We start from the raw sequence: 26,653 nt of genomic DNA, 5'->3' as shown, positions 1-26,653 counted from the left end.
CCTTGCTCTCACCACAGCAGTCATGGTCTTAGGAGTTTGTGGCATCAGAACGACGCACCATAGCGCTAATTGATGAAGGAAGTTGAGTTGGATTTCCTACTGGGGAATTTCACTGAGTAGACTTTCTGTGCTAATTTCAGTGGTGCATATACAAACACAGATGAATATAACTGTTCAAAGCACGAATGAATCGTACAAGGCCCAGTTTCTTCATCATTGTTGAGCTCCACAGATGACCACGGTAATTTTCCTATTAAGACACTAAACATCTTCACTTCCTCTGAGCGGTTCGATGCCTGAAGATCTAACGCCAACTATTCGCATGCAAATGCATTAATAACAGAAAGTTTTCTAAGCAGAATCTAAGTTCAGATTACACTCGATTCGTCAAAACATTTGCTTAGTTTTTCACCAAACAAACAACAACTAAAAGATAACAATGACCTCAACGATACAAGGGTTAGCACTATTAGTGGTTCAGATTAGACGTTGCCTTATCTCGAACGAGGCCAAGTTAGGACGGATAGTTCACGAGCACTCGGCATTCTTGATCAGTTATTGTGATACCAATGAACGGGGATGCATTATCAACAATAATAGGCAACAAGTGCAAGTGTACCCCCCATTTCTGCCCGCACATTATTATGAATTGGATTTTTATTTTATTACTAGTCGTGTTATCGTGCTATCAACAAAACCACTGATACTCAGAGATTTCAGTGCTTAATAACAGTTGCGTATATAAAGACGAAGAAGCAAGTAAATAACTTAAATTTAGTACCTCATCAGTCGTCTAGCAGTGAGTGTTGTTACAGTTGGCCGGAGGAGTTGTGGTGATCAGTTAGGGGGAGAATCAGTTCTACGCAAAACAGTTCCAAGTGGATCCCTAGTTTGTGAAAATGAGTGACGACGGCGGGCGTGTGGCTACAGGCAATGGGAGTATTCCTAATATGGATTCTAATAATGGTAAGAAAATGCTAATGAAAAACATCTATTAATTAACCAGATTTGTGACCAATATTCTGTCAGAGTGGAAAAGGACCATCAGCAGTAAAGGCCGCTTGACACCATCTATCGAAAACTTTTATCTAACCTAAACCGCTGGCATACCCCACCTTTAGGATGATCTGAAATCCAATTCAACTTTTGGCAGTCCCTATATCGTGTCATACCAAAGAGACACGAGATATGGAACTACGCGAATTAATGGGATTAAGCGTCCAATTTAAGTGCATCTTTTTTGCGCATATGTCATATCTTAATAGATTAGTGTGTACTCATAGTGCATAGTCAAGCGTGGGTACATTCTGGAGTCATAAACAAGATAGCATATCCAAGTGTTAGCCAATTTTATCATGGTTGTATCGGCATATGCGGTATAAACATCAGATGTTTTCGGGCCGATAATTCCCTTCTAGAACGTATTAGCTTAATTTGGGTCATTTTTCTTGCTTATCAGCGATTTGTGGCAATATATCTTGTATATAATGACAATCTAAACAGATTATTTTTAGAAGGTGCGTGCACTTTTTGAAAGAAATTTTCTCTGGTAATCGATAACAAGTGGGAAACCGGAAGCTCGGTGCTACAAATATAAAAGGTTTTGTGGGTTTTCTATATAAGAATATTCGGGAAGACTATGATTCCGCAGTTTATGCGCATTGAGTATACCCCACTATTCATTTCAATATAGTATCAACATTTTATCTCTTATAGTGCAGTAATTTCACGTGAATGAGGCAACTTTGTCCTATTCTGCCTTTCTTAATAATAATATGATATACAACAAACTTTCCAGTAAAGTGCTCAGATATCCCGACTCTACTCTCCTGTCGCCTACCAAGCTTAGCTTTCATTAAGCGAACTCCGAAGGTCTGAACTCAACCCCGGCCGTAATCAACTGAGTTCCCCTCCTCTCTCCATTTACGTGTTACCAAACACCCAACACCTTCTATACAATTTTATCTGATCTTCTCCCTTATTACGTCCCCTCCTCTCTTAAGTCCTTACGCTCTTACCCTGTCTGGTTCACCACTGACGTTCACAAGAAACTATGTCAAAAACACACTGCGAGGAAGAAGTTCCTGTCTTCTAGAATCTATTCTGGCTTAGTCTTTTTCTAATCTTTACGTTCTTTGGTCAAATCCTCAATACGCAAGTCCAGAAACGAATATTTGACCAGTGTTGAAGATTCACTAAAGCATGGAAACTTCAAACTTTTCTGGTCCCACATTCGCAACTCCCGCTGTCCTGTCCAGTTATCTTCTCCGTTCACTAAATTCTCTGGCTCCTCAGCTAACTCCTCCCAACTATGTTGTGATTTTCTCTGCCGCTACTTTTCCTCACTCAATGTTCCCCCTCCTTCCCTCCCACCCGATAGTCGATCGTCGAGTACCTCATTGCCAAACTTGATGCCAATGTCGGGTCTGGCTACGATGGTCTTCCAAACCTCTTTTTGCTCAAGTAAGTCCATCTCCTTTCCCATATCTCTTATTTTCAACAAAAGCCAGGAAAAGAAACATTTTCCCGGCTTGTGGAAGCAAGCTCTCATCATTTCCATACACAAAAGTGGCGATCGTACACTTGCCGAGAATTACCGTTCCATTTCCCTCCTTTCCTCCTTTTCCAAAATTTTGGAAAGATATGTCAGCGACTGGTTGCCCACCCACTTTGGCCACCACATAGCGAAAGGGCAGCACGGCTTTATTAAGCATAGGTCCACTGCCTTCAATCTGCTTGACTTTACCAACTTTGTCGCCAAATGTCTAAATTCGCGGCAAGAAGTACATACCATTTACACTTTAGACTGTTTTCGCTAAAACCTTCGACACTATAAATCACAAGATACTTCTATCCAAACTTTCGTCTCTAAGCGTTCCCATACCACTTGTTTTATGGCTTGCCTCTTACCTTTCCAACCGATCCTGCCGCGTCTCCTTTGACGGCCGCACTTTCCGCTCCTCCTCCCCTCCTCTGCCGTTCCACAGAGATCTTTCCTGGTTTTTTTTAGTTTTACTTTTTATCAACGACCTTCCCTCCCCCCCCCCCCTCCTTACTTGTCCCTGTTTACTGCCGTCACGGATGCGGTAGGGGGACCAGATTACACAGCAATATTCAAGGATGTTTTTGACAAGGGAATTGAAGAGTGTTAAGGAGGGCTGGATTGAGGTAAAGTCGGACGAGGAACGTAGGATAAAACCAGACATTTTGGAAGCTCTACTGATGATGTCAACGAAGTGGGAATTGAAACGAAGTTTATCGTCGAATATTACACCCAGGTCTTTGAAGGAGGTCAGTAGTGAAAGGGGTTGACCACTGAGAGAATAGGAAAAGGATGATGGGGAGGGTTTCAGGGAATAGCGCATTCAGTGGCATTTGTTGACATTCAGTGTTAGCTTGTTGACCGAACACCAACGGGCTAAATTATCAAGGTTGGATTGTAAGAGAGCACAGTCCAATGGAGACGAAACAGAGGCAAACAATTTAAGGTCGTCTGCGTAAAGCAAATACGGAATAAATATACTTATATGTAATACACATTGTGATCACTCCACTTAATTCCGTAACAATTAAGTAACTTTTGAGCCATAGACAGTCTCATGCAAGTTTGATGACTGAGGAAGGAAGCGTCGTTATTTTCTGAAAGGCGTGTTATACCTTGAGATTTCAAGGAATAAGGGGAAGGGGGGTGGGCAACCCCACTCGGACTAATTATATTTATCATCAAGACGGGAAGTCGGGGTCCCACTGGGGTAGGTACTCCCCTGTGAGCCTGGTGGTTTAGAGTTCATTTTAACTATTCCCTTTCCATCATAACGGGCCACTAAAAGGCTAGACATTGGTGGGCTAGCAAGACGCAATTCTCGAAATTGATTATGCTTCGGAAGTGGATACCAACTTCAGAGAGAGTTTCAGCAATAATGGCACGACGCTCTTGGGTTGAGGTTCTGCAAACCGGTATCAGACAGAATATGAAATACAATATTGCGTCCTAGGATGAGTATAGTAGCATTTTAATAGTGAAACGATATACACCTGCACGACCTTCCGATTTAGACGAGCTTTCCATAAGTCACTCAACGCAGCCCAAGAGAGACTTTCTAAATGTGTCATTTTGTTCGTGATGAGTAATCTGAATGACAAGGTGGACTTTGGTAACAGCTTAATCGGACACGATTGGGAAGTGGGAAACATGTCCTTGGGGACCGTAATTACAAATGATGAGAGGTTTGCGGCTATCTGTAATTTCCACCTCCTGTCAGCATCTCCCCGTGCAGCTAATAAGTTATCTTCTGGGTGGGCGGAACAAGGAGGCTCAAAAAGGATCACTATCCAATAATCAGTTGCCTTCGCTTGAATACTAGAACCGCTCAATCAGGACCGCAGATATCAAAAGTGGCAGTCGGTAGGTCACACTCCATTCCTGGCTATGTCAGGTAAGCCACTACCCAGGATGACCGCCGAGTGCGTTGCTCTAAAAACACAGTAGAGTATCAGAGGGTGAAAATCAGAAAGATCGTCCACTGAAAATTATGGTGCTTTCCTTCATCAAGTAGATACAAACCGAAAACTCCTGCAACTCCCGAATTGGGAATATGTGGAAATGCGCGAAGGAATTCGAACCGGTGAAGTTTTTGGCGTTTTAAATAAAAATTCACGTCAAAGGTATTCAAAAGGTATGGGGCAACGGGTTCAGATTGATCATCCGATATTTCGAAAATTGTAATTTGCTGAGGTGAATCCTTCTTTCCCTTGACGAGACCGTAAGCCATGGGAGTAGTTTTTCAACTTGGCTGACTCATGAAACTTAGATACGAAATGACAAATATTACATTACAAATTTTAGAAAAAAACGTAAACAAGTCGGGAAACCGGAAGCTGGGCGCTTCAGGTATGAAAGGTTTTGTTTGTTTCTTGTGTGAGTATATTTGAGTGTAGAACTACCCCATTTGTACGCAGCGCGTTAAGAGTATGCATTTAGCATATCAGATTTAGTACTTCGGGTTGTAAATTTACACGTTAAGGCAACTTTGAACTACTGTAACTTTGTTACTAATAGTATGATTTTGATCAACCTTGGAGATAATATGCTTCATATTATATTTTATACTACTATCAACTTTTATAACTCTGACATAAACTTAAGGGGGGTTTTACTCAATTTTCCAAAAAATATGGTAATATACTATTATTAACTTAATTTGAACAGGTATCGATATGTAGAGTATTTTGAAGCCTGGGTACCGTATAGAGGCAGCTTCATGATTTTTTTCAGATTTTTCGGTTGGGTAGTTTCTGAGAATGGCTCCGTTAAAGAAATCATCACTTTGCACCCCTCCCACTCCCCGCCATTTTAACAAATCTCAAAACTAAGATCGGCTTCGAAAAGTCCTAATGGAGGCCTTTCATTTGATACCCGACATGACTATATTTGGTGAAAAAAAAAATTACACCCCCCTTTTACATGTATGGGGACCCACCCTAAATCTCAACGTAGGAAGATATCACTGACTGCATGTCAGAAGGTCCACAGTTCCCACCTTCTCACCAAATTTCGTGTCAATCGGTATAGCCGTTTCTGATAAAAGCGCCTGTGACAGACAGACAGACAGACGGATAGACAGACGGACAGACAAACAGACGGATCTACGACAAAGCATCCACTGCGAGTGTGGCCCTGGCAAGAATGATGCCGAACGTGGGAGGGCCACAGAATGCTTCCAGGTTGCTTATAGCTAGGGTAGTGAGTTCGATCCTGCTCTATGCAGCTCCAGTTTGGGGAAAGGCATTGCAGGTTACATCTAACGCTAACAAACTGAGTTCAGTCTACAGAAGAACAACCCTAAGGGTGTGCTCGGCATTCAGGACTGTCTCAGATGATGCAGCATTCGTCGTCTCTGGAATGATGCCCATTGACATCTTGGGAGATGAGATGACGAATATATATAGTGCGAAGTCTATTTCTCCTTTATTGCAGACGAAGAACGCCGAAAGGGAGAGATCTCTAAATAGATGGCAAGAGCGTTGAGAACGCTCGGGAAAGGGCTGGTGGACACACAGGCTCATCCCTGCCATCAAGGAGTGGTTAGAGAGACGGCACGGTGAGATTAATTATAATCTTACTCAGTTTCTCATGGGGCATGGAGGATATCGCCAGTACCTGTTCAGGTTTAAACTAGATACCTCACCCGATTGTCCCAAGTGCGATGGAGTCCCAGAGGACCTGGAGCATGTATTCTTCCACTGCTCCAGGTTTGTGGAGGAAAGGAAGAACCTGAAGGAGACTCTAGGAGAGGTGCTCGTATCTGGTGCGAAGAATGCTAGCATGTCAGGAAGACTGGGATGCGATCAACTCCATGGTCGTATCTATATATAGCAAACTGCGAAAGCCAGAGCAGACCAGAAAAGCGCGGTTACGTACGCCGCGTAGAGACGAAAGGGGACCAAGCTAAAATGAGCTGACTCCGCCGCGTGATGTAATACCGTACGGTGGTTCCACGGGGCTTGGGGGGAGTCGGGGGTGGTTTTAGTGGGTAAGAATCCCACACGCTGGCGTGTCCAGGCCAGTGTCTTTTGAAGATTTCCACCTTCTCAAAAAAAAAGAGAGATAGACAAATAGACATTGAACCCATTTTAATAAGGTTTTGTTTTACAAACAATCTGAAGTGTATTTACCAAATAGTTTGAATTCTGGGTGTTCCAATAAAGTGAGTTCAATAAACCGCTAATAATTAAATTTTCACCTGTGCCAATGTTTAATTGTTAAAATATCAGATACTTGTTTATATATTCTATATTTTGAAGTCGGTCATGAAGCATACATAGCACATAAAAGCTACGTAGAACATAATGTTATTTGCGATTCGCGAATGCTTTTCAGAATTGAATCAATCAACAATTTCCACTTATCCGTCATATGGCGAGAGATAACAAAATTATGTTCTAGATTTTTGCAAAATTATAATTTTTAAAAATAACACGCTGCTGATTACGTACGTTTCCATTTATGTAAACATTTACATAACCTTTTCACTAATCATCTTGACCTACAAGTGTTGCGGCCCTGGAACAACCTCAATCGCCAGAAAACAAATTCAAAATGCATTCAGCTAAGGTTTAAGGTTTGATCAATTACCGTAATCAGTCATTTAAATTAAGAATTATAAATTCCATTTATTTTTAGTGCATCTTTTTCCAATCTCTAATTCTTTTTTAAGTGAAATAATAACAAACACCAAAGATAGAAAAGTGTCGAACATCAATCACCCAGAAAACGTGCAGAAAATTGGTTAAAGCCATTCGTCAGTAAATAACAACATTGTAGTACGTTAATTGGAATTAAAGTCTAATCAAATCATTAAGAAAGTATCTTTGACCGTAGTAAGCATGACGGCTGATAAAGAATTCAATTGCTGTCAGTGTGGTATGCAGATATGAATTGGCACTTCTTGTGCCATACATGTCTATATAAACGTTCAAGTATATGATATGTGATAAGACCTGCTGGTCTCTGACCCCTTATCGTTTGCTTGTCACTAATTTCTCTAAAGTATTTGAAAATTATTCTAATTTAAGAGTAATGGCTGATACCAGTCATTTCGCACCGGAATCGTTGACCAAACATTTTCCTATTTTTATTTTAGATTGCAACAAAGTTGCATCTTGAAAGTAAATAAATAACTCAGTCAGTAGGCTCTGTTTTGAAACTCAATTGACCTTTGGGAAAAGTTATGGTAATCAATCAATCATGGCTTTAATGTATTAACATTAATAAATCAATACCTCTTCTTAAAAACTGACGATTGAGGGTTTCGTCCATGACATCAGGCTCGCTCAAATCAGGGAATTCCTTTCACCAACGGGAGGGGAGAGGAGGAAGGGAACTGTCAGTTCAACGAACCCCCTGCCATCCGGCTCCTCCACCGATCGAGTTCTATCTTCTTAGCAACGAGAAGGGCCCGAACGTAATGGGCAACACGGTCCACCTATCAGCAGTCCTCAGCATCTCTTCGACAATGTTGTCTGGAGAGAGATCCCTTGCGTTTAAATAGAGCTGCCGACGAACCCCATCCCACCTTCCACAAGAAAAAAGAGACTGAAAACCTCCATGCCCACATAAAAATTGGGTAAGGAAATAGTCAGTCTCACCATGCTTCCGATTCAGCTAAGCACCTAAGTTGCAGATGAGCCGCCCAGTCCATCTGCCTCTAGTTTCATTTTGCCAAGAGAGCTGCCACTCGTCTAGGGTGTGTTGCCGTTCCTCGCGAGCAACCACCTCCCTTGCGCTTTTATATGGCCTGACGCTCCCTAGCAAGAAGGGCAACGGGGATAACTCCCGCGATCACCATCACGGCCGGTTCAGAGACAGTGCGGTACGCAGACGCCACCCGTAAAGCTCCCCGTCTCTGTATTTGCGCGAGGCGTTTACGACATACCTCCTTTTTCAGAACGCCAGCCCAAACCTCTGCGCCGTAAAGCAGGACAGACTGCGTTAAGCTCATCAGGAGACGTCGCCTACTAGACGCAGCACCCCCAATGTTTGCCTTTAGCCTACTTAACGCCGAAACTCCAGCTGCAGCCTTGTTCGCTGCTGCTTGGATTTGCTCAGAAAAGCTCATCTTTGAGTCAAGAGTCAACCCGAGGTACTTTACCGCTGATTTTGACTGGATGATCGACTCGCCGAACGATTTGGGACGCAGGGTCGGAATTCTCTTTTTAGTCAGGATGACTACTTCGGTTTTTTCCAGTGCAAGGTTGGTCGCATCAATGTGCCGAGTCTGTTTTGCGCCTGTTCGACAGTGCTGCGACAAGCGCTGCGACATCATCTGCGTAGCCGACCAGGCGCGACTCTTCTGGCATGTCGAGTTTAAGCAGTCTGTCATAGGTAGCGCTGCAGAGGTCCGGCCCTAGGATGGATCCCTGTGCTACTCCCGACGTGACCTCCATCCACCTTTGACCCTCTAGTGTTTCATAGAGCAGGGAGCGGTTCCTCAGATAGTCCCTCAAAATCCGTAAGAGATAGTTCGGCACGTTGAAGGTATTGTCTAGTGTGCCTAGAACGTCTTTCCATCTTACGGAATTAAGGCGTTTCTGACGTCAAGCGTTACGAGGAGCACCACCCGTCGAGTTCGGCGGCTATGTGCCTCTGCTCGTCGAACGGCGTCCACGACTTGCATGACAGCATCAATTATCGATCTCTCTGCCCTAAAACCAAACTGCCGGGGAGATAAATCTCCGACAGTGCGTATCGCTTCAGCGAGTCTACTTCTGATGAGCTTTTCGCGCACTTTCCCATCAGTGTCAAGCATACATAGTGGACGGTATGAAGACGGCAATTCGGGGTCGCCTTTCCCTTTAGAGATCAGCGCAAGCCTCGCAACTTTCCAACGAGCAGGAAAAATTCCCTCTTTCAGGCAAGCGTTGAATGCGTTGAGCAGTAGTTCTGGCCGGTGTTGGAATACCAGTTTGTTTACCTCTGCTGGAATACCGGTTCCTGGCGCCTTCTTGTTTTTCATAGAGAGGACTGCCAGTTCCATTTCTTTTATAGAGAAAAGTGGACAGTCCTCTGCGCTCTCCGCGCCGACGTCACCATCCTATACGGGGTGCGCAGGGAAGAGTGATGCGGTCCATCTGCTCGGCCTTAAGTGAACAGGGTTTCCGTAGAGCCCCGATTTTTCGGGTTACCAGTTTGTAACCGAGTCCCCACGGATCCCCATTCACCTCGTCGACCAGATCTTGCCAGCAGCGAGCTTTGCTCTTGTTTATTGCGCTGCGGAGTCTCTTTTTGGCTGATTTGTACTCCATCATTATGGTACATGAACGCCCCCGGTCACCTAGATGTTGTGTTAAGCGGCGGAGCCTCTGACACTCTTTCCGGAGCTCTACGATTTCCACTGTCCACCAATACATGGAAGGTTTGCCGCGCTTCGATGTCTTCCTGGGCATGGAGGCTCCGCAGACCGTCGTTATTAGGTAATAATAAGTGAATTTACTACAGAGTTTCGACAAACTTCCCGGTGTTCACTTTCGCGACGTTCCATGTACAGAAAGATCGCTGGGGTGCCGCACACCAAGAGTTTGTGTCCACCACTTCGAAAGCAATGTATTGGTGGTCACTTGCAGAGAAGTCTTCCAGAACTCGCCACCCGCCCACCAGCGACACCAGTGATTCCGACGCGAAGGTTACGTCTGGAATGCTTTCTTCGCAGCCCGGACGCCGGAACGTTGGGGTAGATCCGGCGTTTAGAATTACCAGTCCTGTTCTCGCCGCCATTTCCAGAATTCGTTTCCCTCTGGAATCTGTGTGAGGCATGCCCCATTCAAGTGCCCTAGCATTGAAGTCACCCCCGACCAGCATCCGCCCATCCGTGCTTAAGATAGCGTCCTCCAAAGCATCAAGCCTCCGACGAAAGTTCGGCATCGTCTCACTTCGCGTAAGATGACACTAAAAAACGTTATCCCTGAACACCGAATCCAGACAAAGCCGTCCCCTCGGCCTTGGGCAAGAACCCCCAGGAGGGTGCCGTCCCGAACCCAGATGGCAGCGGTACCTGATATGTCTGGGTGCCATGAAACTGGGCCCTTGTTTCGGTACTGCTCACTGATGAGTACTAAATCAGCTTTGGTCTCCGCAGCGAACTGCGCTAGCAACTCGTGAGCGGTTGCACTCCGGTGTATATTGATTTGTAGGATGCGAATCATGTTGACCGTATCCTAGCTTTTTCCAGTTCTGCTCTGAAAACTGGACACCGCCCCAATCCCGCAGTGTGCGCAATGCTCTCATCACTCGCGCCACGGTTCCTGCATAGGATGCAGCTTTCTTTTTCATTGCAGGTGTTCGCTTTATGGCCTGTCTGACCGAATTACGGCATGTTGCCCTTCTGTCAGGTCCCCGACAGTTTGCAGATGTGTACCCATAATCCAAACATCTGTAACATTTGGTTGGGGCGGCCCGAATTCGTATCCTACACACTAGTCAACCAATTCTTATTTTCCCGCTGTTTAGAAGCTTCCTCGCGTATTGCTCAGCAACTTACACCACAGCGAGTTTTTGGCCTCGGGAGTTCGCGGAGGTGATACCAATTCGGACATTGGTTACCTCCGGGCATTCGCATTTGATGGCCTCTTCTACCTCGTTTTTCTCAGTGAGACAGTCAAGGTCTCGGATTTCCAAAGCACACGTGGGTTCCAGGCTGGAAACCAAAGCATTTTCTCCTAGAAGCCCCTTGACTACTTCACAGAACGTGACTTTATTTATAGTCTTCGGGCGTAGTTCGACTAATACTCCACCACCCTTCGTTTTACGTATGGAAGACACTTCCGCTCCGTTGTCTTCGATTTTGAGTTTGAAACGGATTTCGCTGAGGATTTCTGCAAAAGTCTTGCCCTCCGCCGGCTTAATAAGCAAAGCTGGCGGTCCAGTCCTCCTTCGTCTCCCCACTTTTTCTTTTGGTATTCCGTCCTTTGTGTCCGCCTTAGTTTTAGGCAAAGGTTTTTCTGATGGCGCGACGTGTTGTTGTCTTTTGATCCTCTTCGCCTTCTTCTTTTCAGCCCTGGAGAGTACCTGAGTGAAGTCTCCTTCAGATGTCCCTTCCTCCTTTCGGTTTTTACCAAGTTCGCTCTGCAATGGGCTGTCAGCGATCCGTTTGGTACTCGGGGTGTTCTCCTCGGGAAGCGCGGTTGTTTCTGCTTCCTGCAAATTTCCATGTTCACCTATAGTATGAAATCCTTTCCAGGAGCTCTTCCAGTTCTATTAGCCCGTTTTTCACCCCCTTGCCAACGTTTTTCTGGAGGAACGTCGCAGATCGCATGTGCTTTACAACTGCCGTGCATTTCTTAATAAGTCTTTCCTCTTCAGCTTGCGCCAGAGTAATTGACAGTCCTCCCACTCGGCTTATATTCGAAACCATTTTATTAGTTTCGGCAGTTTTCACTGCGCCTATTTCCCCAATTATAGCACTGTGCGATATGGTCTGCCTGCAACACAGATAGGAACATCTGTGTTGCAGGTGCCGCATCACTTTCCGAGTCTTTCTCTCCATCTGCGCGTCCCGATGTCTCGTCGGGTATTCCAACCCTTGTTGCGTCCTTCGCTGGGCGCTGGGACGAACGGCGCATTTACGTGCTGCGAATAAACGCAGCCAGCTCACTCTCCATTTCCACTATCTCCTCGTTTCGTTCGTTTTTATTCTCCATTTGAGTTGGTTACCAGCGCATCGTGTGCAAGGAAGCGGGCGCAATAGTCAGGAACGGGTATACCCTCGGAGACACAGCCCCTGCAACAGTTCCCTGAGGCCTGACCTACGCTTAGCTGATCCCGGAATTCACGGACGGATCAGCGCTCGCTCGGGGCAACGCGGTCTACTAACACCGATTCAATGGTTCACTACCCGACCAGGGTCCCGAAGGGGCTGGCTCCTGATACACGCCACAACTACCACCTTGGCAGAGCTAGGCTCATATCACCCCATCGACGTCGACAGGGAGTTATCGACGGCTCCGGGGACTCCCAGTGTGTCCCGGCGTGTATCGGTCATTAGCAGTTCGCACTTCACCGAGAAAACTTTCTCGAGGCTACTACCTAAGACGCAAGTATTATGCCAGCTAGGGTGTCAGAACTACTTGCTCGGGCACCTCGGGGACGCCACTCCCCGTATCGTAAACGACCCGTGAAGGATCGTTGACGATCCCTGAGGGATTCCTTAGATACATATATGTGTTCATAAACATGACATGAGCATGAATTACGTATATTCAGTAAAAAAACTGCCGCTACCAGTTGATTCAAACCGTCACCAAGTGGATATAGACTTAAGGCACCCTTAATCGTTGAACAAGAAATTAATACTTCTTTTCTTTGTTTAGTTGGTTAAACCGGTGCTACTGCTTGATTTCCTAGTTTATCGGTAACAACCGCCAACTAAACACGTTACGGTTCATGTGACTAAGTCCAGAAGTTCACAGGAAAGAGATGCGTACCTTGATTTTTATTTTCAATGATAAGCCTGGAGAAGCAAGACGGACCGAAAGACAAGTGTAAACATCCGTAACGCAATGCAGTGCATGGTCAGGAATTTGTATTTGGAACTTTCAACTATGATCATCCAGCCAGAAAGGAAGATATTGCTTACTATGCGTACGTTGACTATGCTAAGTGACAGATTTATTCAGCAATATATTAGGGTAAGGGCTTCTTATTTTTCATGGACAAGTGTTCTCCACTGGATTATTGCAAAGAGAGGGTAAACCTTCCATTTGTTCCTTTTAATCCATGAGATCGATGAAGAGAGGGTGGGCAGCAGGAATGTTTACGTTATCACCAATGTTATTGTCACGCCCATTAGACGGGATGATTGAAGCGAAACAAACGTCTGGATAAATAGCTTATCCTTAAATGTGCATAGCGTCTTGTTTGCATTGGCAATTAGTTCATGGAAACAGAGTTCTTGTCGTTGATTGATTACGAGGTGGAGATACCTCTTTCATCATCAACGGCGCAACAACCGGTATCCGGTCTAGGCCTGCCTTAATAAGGAACTCCAGACATCCCGGTTTTGCGCCGAGGTCCATCAATTGGATATCCCTAACAGCTGTCTGGTGTCCTGGCCTACGCCATCGCTCCATATTAGGCAGGGTCTGCCTCGTCTTCTTTTTCTACCATAGATATTGCCCTTATAAACTTTTCGGGTGGGATCATCCTCATCCATACGGATTAAGTGACCCGCCCACTGTAACCTATTGAGCCGGATTTTATCCACAACCGAACGGTGATATGATATCGCTCATAGATTTCGTCATTGTGTAGGCTACGGAATCGTCCATCCTCATGTAGGGGGTCAAAAATTCTTCGGAGGATTCTTCTCTCGAACGTGGCAACGTCGCAATTCTTCTTGCTAAAAACACAAGTCTCCGAAGAATACGTGAGGACTGGCACGATCACAGTCTTGTACAGTAAGAGCTTTGACCCTATGGTGAGACGTTTCGAGTGGAATAGTTTCTGTAAGCTAAAATAGGCGCGGATTTCATCTTCGTAGTTGTTATCGGTTGTGATTTTCGACCCTAGATAGGAGAAATTGTCAACAGTCTCAAAGTTGTATTCTCCTATCCTTATTCTTCTTCGTGTTTGTGTTTGACCAGTGCGGTTTGATGTTGTTGGTTGATTCGTCTTCGGTGCTGACGTTGCCACCATATATTTTGTCTTGCCTTCATGGATCTGCAGTCCAAGATCTCGCACTGATCGCCGCCTGCTCGATCTGGATGAAGGCAGTTTGTACGTCTCGGGTGGTTCTTCTCATGATGTCGATATCGTCAGCATAGGCCAGTAATTGGGTGGACTTGAAGAGGATCGTACCTCTTGCATTTACCTCAGCATCACGGATCACTTTCTCGAGGGCCAGGTTAAAGAGGACGCATGATAGGGCATCCCCTTGTCGTAGACCGTTGTTGATGTCGAATGGTCTTGAGAGTGATCCTGCCGCTTATATCTGGCCTCGCACATTGGTCAGGGTCAGCCTAGTCAGTCTTATTAGTTTCGTCGGGACATCGAATTCTCTCATGGCCGTGTACAGTTTTACCCTGGCTATGCTATCATAGGCGGCTTTAAAGTCGATGAATAGATGGTGCAACTGTTATCCACATGCCAATAGTTTTTCCATTGCTTGCCGCACAGAGAAAATCTGATCTGTTGCTGATTCGCCTGGAGTGAAGCCTCTTTGGGATGGGTCAATGATGTTCTGGGCGTATGAGGCTATCCGTCGAGCAAGCGTGGAGCGGAGAATATCTTATAGATGGTACTCAGCAACGTGATACCTCTATAATTGTTGCACTGTGTGATATCTCCCTTTTTATGTATGAGACAGATAATGCCTCGTTGCGACTTATGCTCCTGGCGACATATGATTTTTAAGCCGATGAATTGCACGGAGTGTTCCTTCTACACTTGGTGGTGGCAGTATTTGTCCGTCGTCTTCAGTTGGCGGGACCTCCAACTCGCCAATATTCTGGTTGTTCAGTAGTTCATCAAAGTACTCAACCCATCGCTTCAATATGCCCATTGTCTCGGAAATCAGATTTCGTTTTTGGCTCGGTAGGATGAGCATCGAGGTGTATAAGGCTTCATCCTACTGACTAGTTGGTAAAACTTGCCAGGTGCGGTTGCTCCCTGTACTTTTCTAGTTCACAGACTTGCATTCTTCCGTTCCGTTACTAGTTTACATTCATTGTCAAACCAGCCTTTCCGACTTTTTTTGCGGCTGGGGCCAAGTATGTTTGTGGCCGTATCAATGATAACGTTCTTCAGGTGGTTGTGAATCCATTTCCCTCTTATAGGTGCCGCGGAGGGTTGTGTTGTGGTTGCCTTCAGTGTTCACTTTCACCTGATTGTCAGAAGGGATTCTAGGCGGTGTCGAAATTCGAGCTCAAACACCATGCCAACGAGATATTGGTTCGAGTCTATATTGGCCCCCCTATATGTTCTGACACTCATAAACGTTGAGAGGTGGCGTTCAATCACCACGTGGTCAATTTGATTGAAAGTGGTCCCATCTAGAGAGGCCCACGTATTTTTGTGAACCGCTTTCCGCTCAAACCAGGTACTTCCAACAACCATTTCGTGCGATACTGCTAACTGGATAATGCTTTATCATTCTTATCCCTATGTAAGCAATGGAAGCAGACGTATCGCATGAATACGGGCTCCGTCCCTACTTGACTGTTGAAATCTCCAAGTATGATTTTGATATTATACTTGGGACAGGCATCCAGGGTTCGCTCAACTGCCTCGTAGAATGTATCCGTCTTCGACTCTGTACCCTCCCCTGTAGGGGCGTCCAGGTTTCATTTTTTGGCTGACTAAAAAACATACTCCGAGCACATGGTTTACTGGATGGCCGCCATAATATATGGTGTAGCGGCTCTTCTCCAGGAAACCGGTCCCTGCCCATCGCATCTCTTGCAACCCTGTTACATCAGCCTTATATTGGGACTCAGCAGCATTCGGTCTGTAAAGGGAGCGCACGTTCCATGAGAAAATGCGCAAATCGTTAATCCGTTGTCGTTGCCAGGTTCGTCGTTGTAAGATCCATCCTGTCCAAGGCTCCTTTCGTGGCTTCGTAAGATCAGTTTTCCGTGTAGGGTTGTCAGCCTTACCCAACCCCCAACCTGGAGGACCAGTTGATACAATTTGTCCCGTTTTTAGGTGCGGGAGACTCGCCTTCATCCTTCTCCATCTGCAGCTTTTCGTTAAGAAAGAGCCCCCAGCGATCACCACGTGCTAGTAGAGCTGTTGGTGTTGGTTCAGCAGACGTTTCCCAGGTTTTATGCTCCATCGTAGGTACCAATCCACGTTTCGCCCTGGGACCTATACTACCCGTTGACCACCATGTTGTGGCAGCAACATTCGAAATTTATTTCATTGATGCGAGCGGGTGGATGACCCCGCCGCCGCTTTCTGCGACTTTTCTAGAACTCGCCACCAGAGTGGAGGGCCGGCGGTGAAGGAGTCCGCATCTTTCTTCTACTCCAACCGCCGGCGTGATCACACGCACTCTCCCGTAGTGAAGTTGAAAACATGTGATATGAAAAGAATTTGCGAATGAGTCGCCTCTACGTTATGAGTCAGAAAACTATGGTATAATTACTTTAAGTAGTTTTTGCAAAGGAATTTCCGTTAAATTTACCCGGAGAAGGGATTTACTTTCAAAATTTAATGTGCTCATTAAAATGTTCTACTTTGGTTTCAATTTGATGACGTTCTTATGAAAATATATACAGACCAAGGTCATTTACTAAATATTCTTCCAAATCTTTACAGCTACCAGTGAGTCAATAGCCCGGCTGCAACAAGAGGCTTCTATCCGTAAAATCCGAAGTAAATTAGAAGTAAGGATGAGTTACCATTCAAATCATAGAAAACGATAACTAATGAATTGTTCTTTTTTTCAGGAATGCAAGACACACTTTATGAAAGATATGCAAGGCAAATTCGCATGCATGATTGATGACGTCATCAAGGAAATGCAACACAATGATCTTCACCTCAACGAATTCAAAGGTCTGATTTCCGATCAACATACGGAAATTTGGAAAAATCGGCCCAAGGCCGTGCAGAAGGAGAAAGGAAAACGACTAGGAGATAAGATATTCACTGCCCGAGATTCAATATTCACCTGCCTCTACCGCGTGCCTCACATGAAGACCATATACCATTCCTTTTTGGTGATGCTATTTATGATGGTCTCGCACACCGCAATCCATGACTATGTTACAAAAGGAGTGTAAGTAAAAACTGATCTTGCTACAGAGGTCCTTGAATTCCGTTTTAACGATGGCTTTACCTTTTCTCTTTTTCAGATTAAATTTTGGCCAGCGAACAATTAATAACGGAATGAGAGGATTTTGGCGAGGTGTGGGAATATGGAGTGTGATGCAGGCATCTGTATTTTTAGTCTATTTTGGTCTAAAGCTTTGGGCGCAAGTTCGGCTCACTTTCAGAAAAAGTAAGTTGGTTTTTGAATCTCTAATTCAGTGAAGAGCTGCGATAAAAACTAGCAGAAATCATAGTTGGAGGATGTTTGTTAGTGATTCAAGAAAACGGAAAAGTTGTGAAGACAATTTTCGTTTTCAGCTAAAATTTTTGAACGAAATTACACAAATATTGAATTTGGAAACCTTGCTATCCTCTTCATCAGGACACTCTTCTGAAATTTACGAAAATGCAACCCTAGATTTGAAGAATCTGATGAATGAAGATGCTCCACATTGTCCTGTCGTCCACCAATACAATTAACTGAAGTGGCTCTGCCAAGAAGCCTCACCGGAGGTTATCTGGTACCATGGGAACCGAGATGGCCCTCTGAGAGCATATGCTCCAGCAGAATTCCTGGAGGATGTGTTCTCAGCCCGGTTATTTGCGGTTGGCCCCCTAGTGCGAGTTTCATGGTGGTTGTGGTTATGCCTACATCGCGGGCAGAGCTTCTCGGAGCTCGAGCGTGGAGTTGCGCTGTACAACTCGGGTGACGTACCCTTTAGTTGCGGCAGAGGTGTTAGATAGGCCTCGCATCCACTGGTGTGAATGCTGAGCCTGCACTCAGTATAAACCAGGACCGCTGTGCTTGTATGGCGGGGCTCTGATTGTGGTCCCAAAATCAATCCGTATCCGAAGAGGACCGTGGGATTGTGCTTACACGGCAGGTACTCACGTTAAACCCTCAGGACTTTCAATACAATTAACTATACTATTCTGTATTCAAAAATTTAAACTACGGACTGTTCAGACACCATTCTGAACAGGGCTTAAAATTTCGACTTTAAGGAATTTAGCAAAAGGGTGTGCCGAAAATGGATCCTCAATTGAGGCTGCCGGTATTTGAAGGATAATCATCAAAAAGACGGACTGAAAACTGCAATTGTTAAAAAGTTCGTTGATTTTGAGGGGGGGGGGGGGGGGGGGTATCGCTCGCATCATATCGACAAATGAAATGGAAAGCGTGAACCACTAGCATATAACGTGAAAAACAGAGCGGTAGTAGATAACCAATCATGTGTACCTTACCAAACATTGCACTTATATCAACTTTCAGGAAGTCAGCTGCAGTTAAGTAAGTAAGCCGTTTGCCTTCAAAGCTTGCCATTTTCATGAATCTGCAGATGTACTCCAAAAGAACAGAAAGCACAAATTCTTGGATTAAGTAGCAACTGGTGGCAGTTCCATATCAACTGGTTTCATCTGTTCTTCCTATTTCTTTTTCTTTTTGGTAGTAGGGTAAGTGAATGCGTTTACGCACAGAGTGTTAGACTCCCGCAATAGTACGCTGTCGGACTACCAACCAAACACCTCTCTGTCATCAGAGACCTAGCCTGGAACCGTTTGACACATTACTTCCCTTTCATCAACGGGAGGGGTGGGAAGAAAGGGGGTTGTTAATTGAAAGATACCCTTACCATCCGGTCCCTCCGTCGCTGGACTTCAATCTTCTTCGCAATAAGAAGAGCCCGAACATAATGCGTAACACGACTCCAGCTCCCAGCGCTCTTCAGCATCTCCCTGACAATGTTTTCTGGAGAAAAAGGTGTGTTCAGCATGGTCCGCTACTCCATCGCAGAACACACAATCAGGAGCTCGCGCCTTCCTAATCCTGTGTCGATGAGCCGCGCAGTCCATCTGCTCCTTGGCTCATTTTGCCAAGGGAGCTGGCAAAATCTTCATGGACAACCACCTGTCTTAAGTTCTCGCCCTTTCGGCGGTAGATAGCTTTACGCTCCTTAGCAAAGAAGGCAACGGGGATCGCTCTCGGAATCACCACCATGGCGAGTTCGGAGACAGTGTGATAAGCAGACCCCACTCGCAAAGCACGCCGACTCTGCAATTAAGCAAGACGCTTACGATGCACTTCTTTGTCAAGGGCATCAGCCCATACCTCCACGCCATAGAACAGAACCGACTGCCTTGCTATAATAAGGCGACGTCTCCTAGTAGATGTAGTGCCCCCAACATTCGCCATTAGCAGGCTCAAGGCTGAGACTCCAGCTGCAGCCCTGTCCGCTGCTGCTCATCTTCAAATCGAGCGTTAAACCAAGGCATTTAACCACTGGTTTTGACTGAGTCAACTCACGAATCGATATGGGATATGGGACGCAGGGTCGAAATTCTCCTTCTGGTCAAGATGACTATTTCTGTTTTTTTCCAGCGTAAGGCTGGAACCGTTAGCGGTCATCCATCTGCTTACCCATCGCATCGATATACGAAGTCTGCTTTGCGCCTGTTCAACAGTGCGTCCGGCAATAAGTGCTGCAACTTCGTCTGCATAACCGAGCAGGCGTCACTCTTCTGGCATATCGAGCCTCAGCAGACTATTGTAGGAAGCGTTCCAGAGGTCCGGCCCTAGGATGGATCCCTGTGCTACTCCTGACGTGATTCTTATCCTCCTTTGGCCCTCTAGTGTCTCATAGTGCAGGGAGCGGTCTTTCAGATGATCCCTCAATATCGGCAAGATGTAGCTTGGCACTTGAAATGAGTTTTCTACTGTGTATCTTACGGAATTGAAGGCATTTCTAATATCAAGCGTTATTAAGAGCACTATCCGTCGAGATAGGCGACTGTGTGCTTCGGCTGGATGAACCGCATCTACGACCTCCATAATACCATCCACTGTGGATCTTCCTGTTCTGAACCCGAACTGCTTTGGGCATAAGTCCCCGACAGCGTGGGACGCTTCAGTGAGTCTACTCCTGATGAGCTTCTCGAGCACTTTCCCAGCCGTGTCAAACAGACACAGCGGTCGATATGCAGACGGGAGCTCCGGGTTTCCTTTATTCTTGCTGATCAGCGCGAGTTCGGCCCCTTTTCAGCTACAAGGAAAATGCCCTCCTTCAAGCAAGCGTTGAACGCCTTAGGCAGCAAGACTGGCCGAAGTCTGTAAACTTCCGGCGGGATGTCATCAGAACCTGACGTCTTCTTGTTTTTCATGGTGAGAACCGCTTCTTCGAGCTCTCTCATTGTGAAAAGGGAGGAAACCTCAACGCCGTCCCCGCTATTGACATCGACCAGTACAGGATGTCTGGGGAACAATGTCCGCACAATGCGGTCCATCTGTTCGGGACTTAGTATGCAGGGCCTCCGCAGAGCCCCGATTTTCATTGGACAAGCTTATAGCCAAACCCCACGGGTCCTCATTCATCTTGTAGAAAAGTTTCTGCCAGCCGCGAGCATTGTTTTTATTTATAGCGCTACGGTGTCTCTTTTTTGTGGATCTATACTATGCCTTTATGGCGCATGCCTCCTCGTTGGCGTGTAAACGTTGTGCCAAACGGCGGAGTTTACGACACTCCCTCCGTAGGTCTGCAGTTGGAGCCCCTCCAGGGCATGGAAGCCTCACACGCCGCCGTTATCAGGTTCATCAATGAATTTACGATGGCATCAACTGCGACGCTACCACTCTCCGGAGTGTCCTCCAGCACGGCTCTGCCTGCTCCAAGAACTGCGATGGACTTCCCGATGTTCGCTTTCGCGATATTCTACAAGCAGGGGGAGCGTCGGATTCGAGCACGCCGGCAAGGAACGTCAACCACTTCAAACGCGATGTAGTGGTGGTCACTTCCGAGAAGTTTTCTAGGATTCGCCACCCGTTCACCGATGATGCCAGAGATTCCGACGCAAAAGTGATGTCTGGAATGCTTGCTTTTCAACCTGGGCGCCCAAAGATTGCCGTGGAGTTTTTAAAACTACGAGCCCGGTTCTCGCCGTTTCCCTCTGAAATCTGAAGCATGGCCGATTCAAATCACCGCCTGCCAGAATTCGTCCCCCGTGGTCGGCGTCCTCCAAAGTATCAGGCCCGCGCCGAAAGTCCGGCATCACCTCGTTCGGCGTTAGATAAACGCTAAAAAACGTTATCCCTAAACACCGAATCCAGACAAACCCATTCCTTCGGCCTTGGGCAAGAACACGAAGTCGAATATTGTACCGAACCCAGGAGGCAACGGTGCCTGATAAGTAGAGATGCCATGAAGCGGGGTCCCTGTTTCGGTATTGCTCGCTAATTAGCACTAGATTAGCATTTGCTTCCGCAGCGAACTGTGCTAGCAACTGGTGAGCAGTTGCACTCCGGTGCATTTTAATTTGTAAAATACGAATCATGCCATTCGCGATCTAGCCCTTTTCAACTCCTCTCCAACGCCGTCCCGAGTCCGCCACTCACCAGTTGCGCTACGATCCTTGCAGAGAACGCAACTTTCGCCTTCATTACAGGTCTTCGCTTGATAACCTACCTGTTGTCCTGCTGTCCGGACCCTTGCAAGTTACTGACGTGTGTCCATAGCCCGGACACTTCTAGTACTTGGTGGGGACTATCCGCTTGACAGCCCTAAAAGTAGCAAATATTACTTCAAACTCTTCATGGCGCTGCAATAACCCCAATGTTCCTAACCTCGAGCCCCGGGTTCGAATACTGGTTCTGGACATGGATATGCATGCCTTTTTTCTGTTCATTCACTAATATTATACTAACAAGAAAAAAGTAGAGAGCATCTACACAGCTCTGCACTCCACAAAGAAGTAAACAAGGGTACAAAATTGCTGATAAAACCCAGGAAATCCGAAATCAATTACAGCACCTTTGCAAGTTGCATCCCTCGCAGCTCTGTTCGTGGAGTCAAACAGCATAAAAAATTGACGCTAATGCGGTTTTCCACAAGTCTTAGCTCCTCTCACGAAGACCGTATCCTGTACAACCCCACTCTAGCAGTCGCGAGCGATGCAAACCGTGCCTAAATGTAGGATCATTTGCAGAGCTTCACTAATGTCTAACCACATTAGTGAGTAAGCTTGACCTCACGGCGGACTTATTGATCCACGAGGGTTGAACTAAATAAAATTGGAGACAAAAAAAATATAAAGAAACGGTAATCAATACCGAACACATACTGGGCCATGAGGTGCGGTCACATATTTGTAGCACTGATAGTCAACACATGATTACTAACAAAAGAGTTATTCAACCGCACCAGATCCAAAATTGAGCTGTCTGAAAATAACTAGCGCTCTGGGGTGGCGAGGAATAGGAGGCAACCACCCTCTCGACTGAATCAAAACCAAGTGGCCAAGGTGAACCTCCATATGGTGGCAGCAAAAACGCGTACTCACACTTGACTTGTTGGTTCTGATGCATTAGGCGAATGCTCCAAGGTTTAATTTGGGCGATCAGACCCAAGTCCACAGAGGAACTAACCAGAAGTGGTTTTGGCCAAGACGCCTCACCAGCGGTATACTAGTATCACCGCAATAGCCTTCTGAGTTTATATATCTCAGAAGAATTCCTGGGGCATGTGTTCTCAGCCCGATTATTTGCAGTTGGTCTCCTAGTAAGAGTTTCATGCGGGTTGTTGATTACGTCCAAGGGGACAATAGACATTTGGACCTCAAACATGGAGGTGCGTTTATAACTCGGGTGGCTCACTCCTTGGTTCGATAGAGAATTACGTAGATCTTGAATCTACCAGCATGAATGCTGAGCAATGCACTCAGTATAGACTGATACGGGTTATTGCTTTCCACAGTGGGGTTCTGGTCGTGGCCATAAAACCAGTCCGTGTCTTAGGAAGACCGTGAGGTAAGGTCTAAAGGACGGGTACCCACCTAAAACCATCAGGACGTAACTGTACAAAAACAACTGACTATAAAAGTGTCAACAGAAACCAGAGCTCTTCCCAAAACAGAAGTGATGATATCGGCGAATTGAGATTTAAAATGAAGATTGTTGTCGAAGTTGAAAGGTGTTTAGAAATGATGGAGATTGTCAACCAATATAGTAGGAAAAGGATGCTACTATTCACCGACACATGTCTATGTAAAATTCCTAGAAAGCAAAGTCCAGAAGAGATGAAGCAGTTGCCCGTCAGTGTACACTGGTCGAGCAGTTGCCAAAAGTCGTTTTTCCACCATCACGGTTCATGCAGGACATAGATAAGGATGTGCTTCTTCCAAAAGGCTCTTACCTGTCCTCCATATCACCAGTGATCGTACTAATATTTAATCCCTGATCTGAGCATTTTATTTTTTTAATTTTTACTGAGGATAGTGCTAAGTAAATTTCTTCAAATTTTCCTTTTTTTCTGACATAACATGCTGGTCTGAACCATGTAAATTACCTGGTGGAATAGATTACTATTGCGATTGTATCTCGGACTATTCAGAACAATGTTAACATCTAGAAAAATACCAATGGAAAAGGGAATCTAATAAGGATTCTAGAGACAACCGCACCTCATCAGATGAGAGCCAAGAAGGGAAAATACTTACTGAACTTGAGTCTCACAAGAAAAAAGATTTTACAGGCAAAGAAAAGCAAAATAGGATCTCTAACTTTAGCGCCGCTAATCGCTGTAGTGAACAAAAATCAAATATTCTCAGCATTCTGAAAATATCGGTTACCGAAAAATTTATTAGTATCTACTGCACGAAAATGTTCAATTTAGGACTGTCTCCAATAACCTTTAATTTTCTTCCAGATGTACCCCTTCGACATCTTTGGGATGCAGTGTGCCTATGCCTGTTTGTATCCTTCCAATTATTCTTCATGGCTGCTGCAACATATGCAGTTATCCGTCTGGATCTGGCCTTCGTCGCGGTAGCCTCAGTTTTGCTCGAAATGACTCGAATGGTGATGAAGATGCACGCCTTTGTACGTACAAATGGAGGACGAATCCTTGATGGAAAACTGAAGGTGGACTCGGAGGAAACAGCTTCAAACGAACTCGTCAGATATCCTTCACTTTCCCAGTTCACATACTACTTTTTCGCCCCGACATTCATCTATCAGGACAGCTATCCACGGACAAGCAGGATCGATTGGAGTTTCGCAATAGCCAGACTCTTGGAAGTTGTTGGCGTGATGTTCTTCATGGCCAACATTCATGAGCGCTACATTGAGCCGAATTTCCAGAACTTCGGCAAGGAGCAAATTACCCCCGGCGATTTGGTAGTGAAATTGTTTAGTATGATCCTGCCTGGATTCTTAATATTTCTCAGTGGATTTTACTGTGTTTTGCACGCTTGGCTCAACTTTACCGCGGAAGTTCTTCGCTTCTCCGATAGAATGTACTACAAGGATTGGTGGACCGCCCACAATTACGACTCTTTCTATCGCAATTGGAATGTGGTCGTCCATGACTGGCTCTATGAATACATCTACAAAGACATGTTCCACTACGTTTTCCGTGGTTCGAAAACTGCATCCAGCATAACAGTGTTTTTGGTTTCAGCCATCATTCATGAGTACATACTTAGCACAGGCCTCAGGTTTTTCCTTCCGGTTATGTTTTCGTTCTTTGGAGTTCTCGGTGTTATCGTTGTTTTCCTTACAAGAAAGGTGAATAGAACAGCTGGAAATCTGTTCCTTTGGTTTTCCTTAAGTTTAGGAAACGGATTAATGGTTAGTCTTTATGCGATGGAAAGCTATGCTCGGGATAATTGTCCTGTCAATAACGATTCATGGCTGAACTACTTTATCCCAGTTATATTGACTTGTAATGGTCTCAAATAATTATAATTTAATGTTCTCAGTAGCCGGAAAATTATTACAGTTAAGCGTCTTACTCATTTCTAGATTAAGTTAGAAATTAGTTAGTCTGATTTTTAAATTTGTAATAAAAGGTTCTTATAAATGCAGGTTATCATGTGATCTTGATATTTTAATAGTTTCAATCGAAAGCGGTTAAAGGGATTACTCATGAACGACGTTGGACTCAACAAAGCCTATTTCAGCTTACAAAAACTGTTCCGCTCGAAACGTCTCACCATAGGGTCAAAGCTCGTACTGTATAAGACAATGATCTTGCCAGTCCTCATGTATTCCTCGGAAACTTGGGTTCTTAGCAAGAAAAATTGCAAACTCTTGGCCGCGTTCTAGAGAAGAATCCTCCGAAGAATTTTTGGCCCCCCATATGAGGATGGACGATTCCGTAGCCTACACAATGACGAAATCTATGAGGGATACCATGACCGTCAAGTTGTGGATAAAATCCGGCTCAATAGGTTACGGTGGGCGGGTCACTTAATCCGTATGGACGAGAATGATCCCACCCGGAAAGTCTATAAGGGCAATATCTATGGTAGAAAAAGAAGATGAGGCAGACCTTGGCTAAGATGGAGCGATGGTGTAGGCCAGGACGCCAAACAGCTTTTGGGGATATCGAATTGGTGGACCTCGGCGCGAAACCGGGATGTCTGGAGTTCCTTATTAAGGCAGGCCTAGACCGGATACCGGTTATTGCGCCGTTGATGATGATGACGTTGGACTATCAAGTATCAACTAAGATCGGAAGATCAAATGTGTGTAGATCTTTCTTTATTTAAGCTAAAGGGTTTTCAAAATTTGTTGGGAAAGATTTTGTAAGATCTCATACTAAAACAATGAAAACTGTATATTAGGTGATGACGGTTTTACGGCTTCTGACCAGGGTAGAGGCAAATCATCAAACGCTGCCTCACCTCTGCCAATATTTCCAGCTCTGGCCAAGCTCCCGTCAATAAGGCAGATTTGCGCTCTATATAATTTGTATTTGTAATTTGTATTTGAATTATATAAAGGAGCACTTAACATCTGCAAGCCGCTTCGGTCACGTTGCTCCCAGGTCAGAGGTGAGGCAGGTCTGACAATTTGCTCTGGTAAGAAACCGTAAAGCCGTCATTGCCTAATATTTTGGAAGTTTGGGTGCTAAGCCCTAAAAGAGGGGTCCGTGGACCAAAAAAAGAGGGAGTAAGTTGATCTCCATTTGGTCCGGTCCAGCATTCTCAAAAAAGAAAAACATGAAAGCTGGTTGCTGAGATGCTTTCTCTGTGAATGAAAGTATATTGAATCGAAGGAAGAAAAAAATTTTACTCATGAACACACTTCGCTAAGAAAATTTACTCTATTGATTGATATATGGGGTTTTTATTATTTAATATTGTCTATTTATTTTCAATCCTCCGTATCTATACTAATTGGAACAATTACCCCGTAAAGTATTTAATCGCGAGATTATATTATACATTATGACATGATTGACTTTGGGCTGCTATCATCTCCCTCAAACGACTTTGGTTTCTTCGCGTCTAATGTAGAGAAGAGATGAAGTAGTAAGGATTTAGTTGCGTCCAAAGCTATGCTTCTTTGAATAA

At 45.1% G+C, this 26,653-nt stretch overlaps 1 protein-coding gene across 1 annotated transcript; it reads left to right on the top strand.

Annotated features, from left to right (window-relative positions):
• Positions 1 to 688: 688 nt before the first annotated feature.
• LOC119655510 (sterol O-acyltransferase 1-like) lies at positions 689 to 25,159 on the top strand. Its single transcript, XM_038061416.1, has 5 exons — positions 689 to 966; positions 16,811 to 16,878; positions 16,942 to 17,273; positions 17,350 to 17,495; positions 24,001 to 25,159. Exons 1-5 carry the CDS (start codon positions 900 to 902, stop codon positions 25,032 to 25,034), a joined length of 1,647 nt encoding a protein of 548 aa, XP_037917344.1. The 5' UTR covers positions 689 to 899; the 3' UTR covers positions 25,035 to 25,159.
• The last annotated feature ends 1,494 nt before the right edge of the window (positions 25,160 to 26,653 follow it).

This window comes from Hermetia illucens, chromosome 4, assembly GCF_905115235.1.
Source record: "Hermetia illucens chromosome 4, iHerIll2.2.curated.20191125, whole genome shotgun sequence".
Lineage (NCBI taxonomy): Eukaryota > Metazoa > Arthropoda > Insecta > Diptera > Stratiomyidae > Hermetia > Hermetia illucens.
Note: the sequence above shows the minus strand (reverse complement) of the source record. Positions and strands in the feature narration are given on the sequence as shown.

Excerpts from the sequence above, each read along its gene's own strand:
- LOC119655510 (XM_038061416.1), top strand. The coding sequence starts at position 900 with ATGAGTGACGACGGCGGGCGTGTGGCTACAGGCAATGGGAGTATTCCT. Across the intron at positions 967-16,810 it reads TAATATGGATTCTAATAATG|CTACCAGTGAGTCAATAGCC; the intron begins GTAAGAAAATGC and ends AAATCTTTACAG. Across the intron at positions 17,274-17,349 it reads GACTATGTTACAAAAGGAGT|ATTAAATTTTGGCCAGCGAA; the intron begins GTAAGTAAAAAC and ends TCTCTTTTTCAG.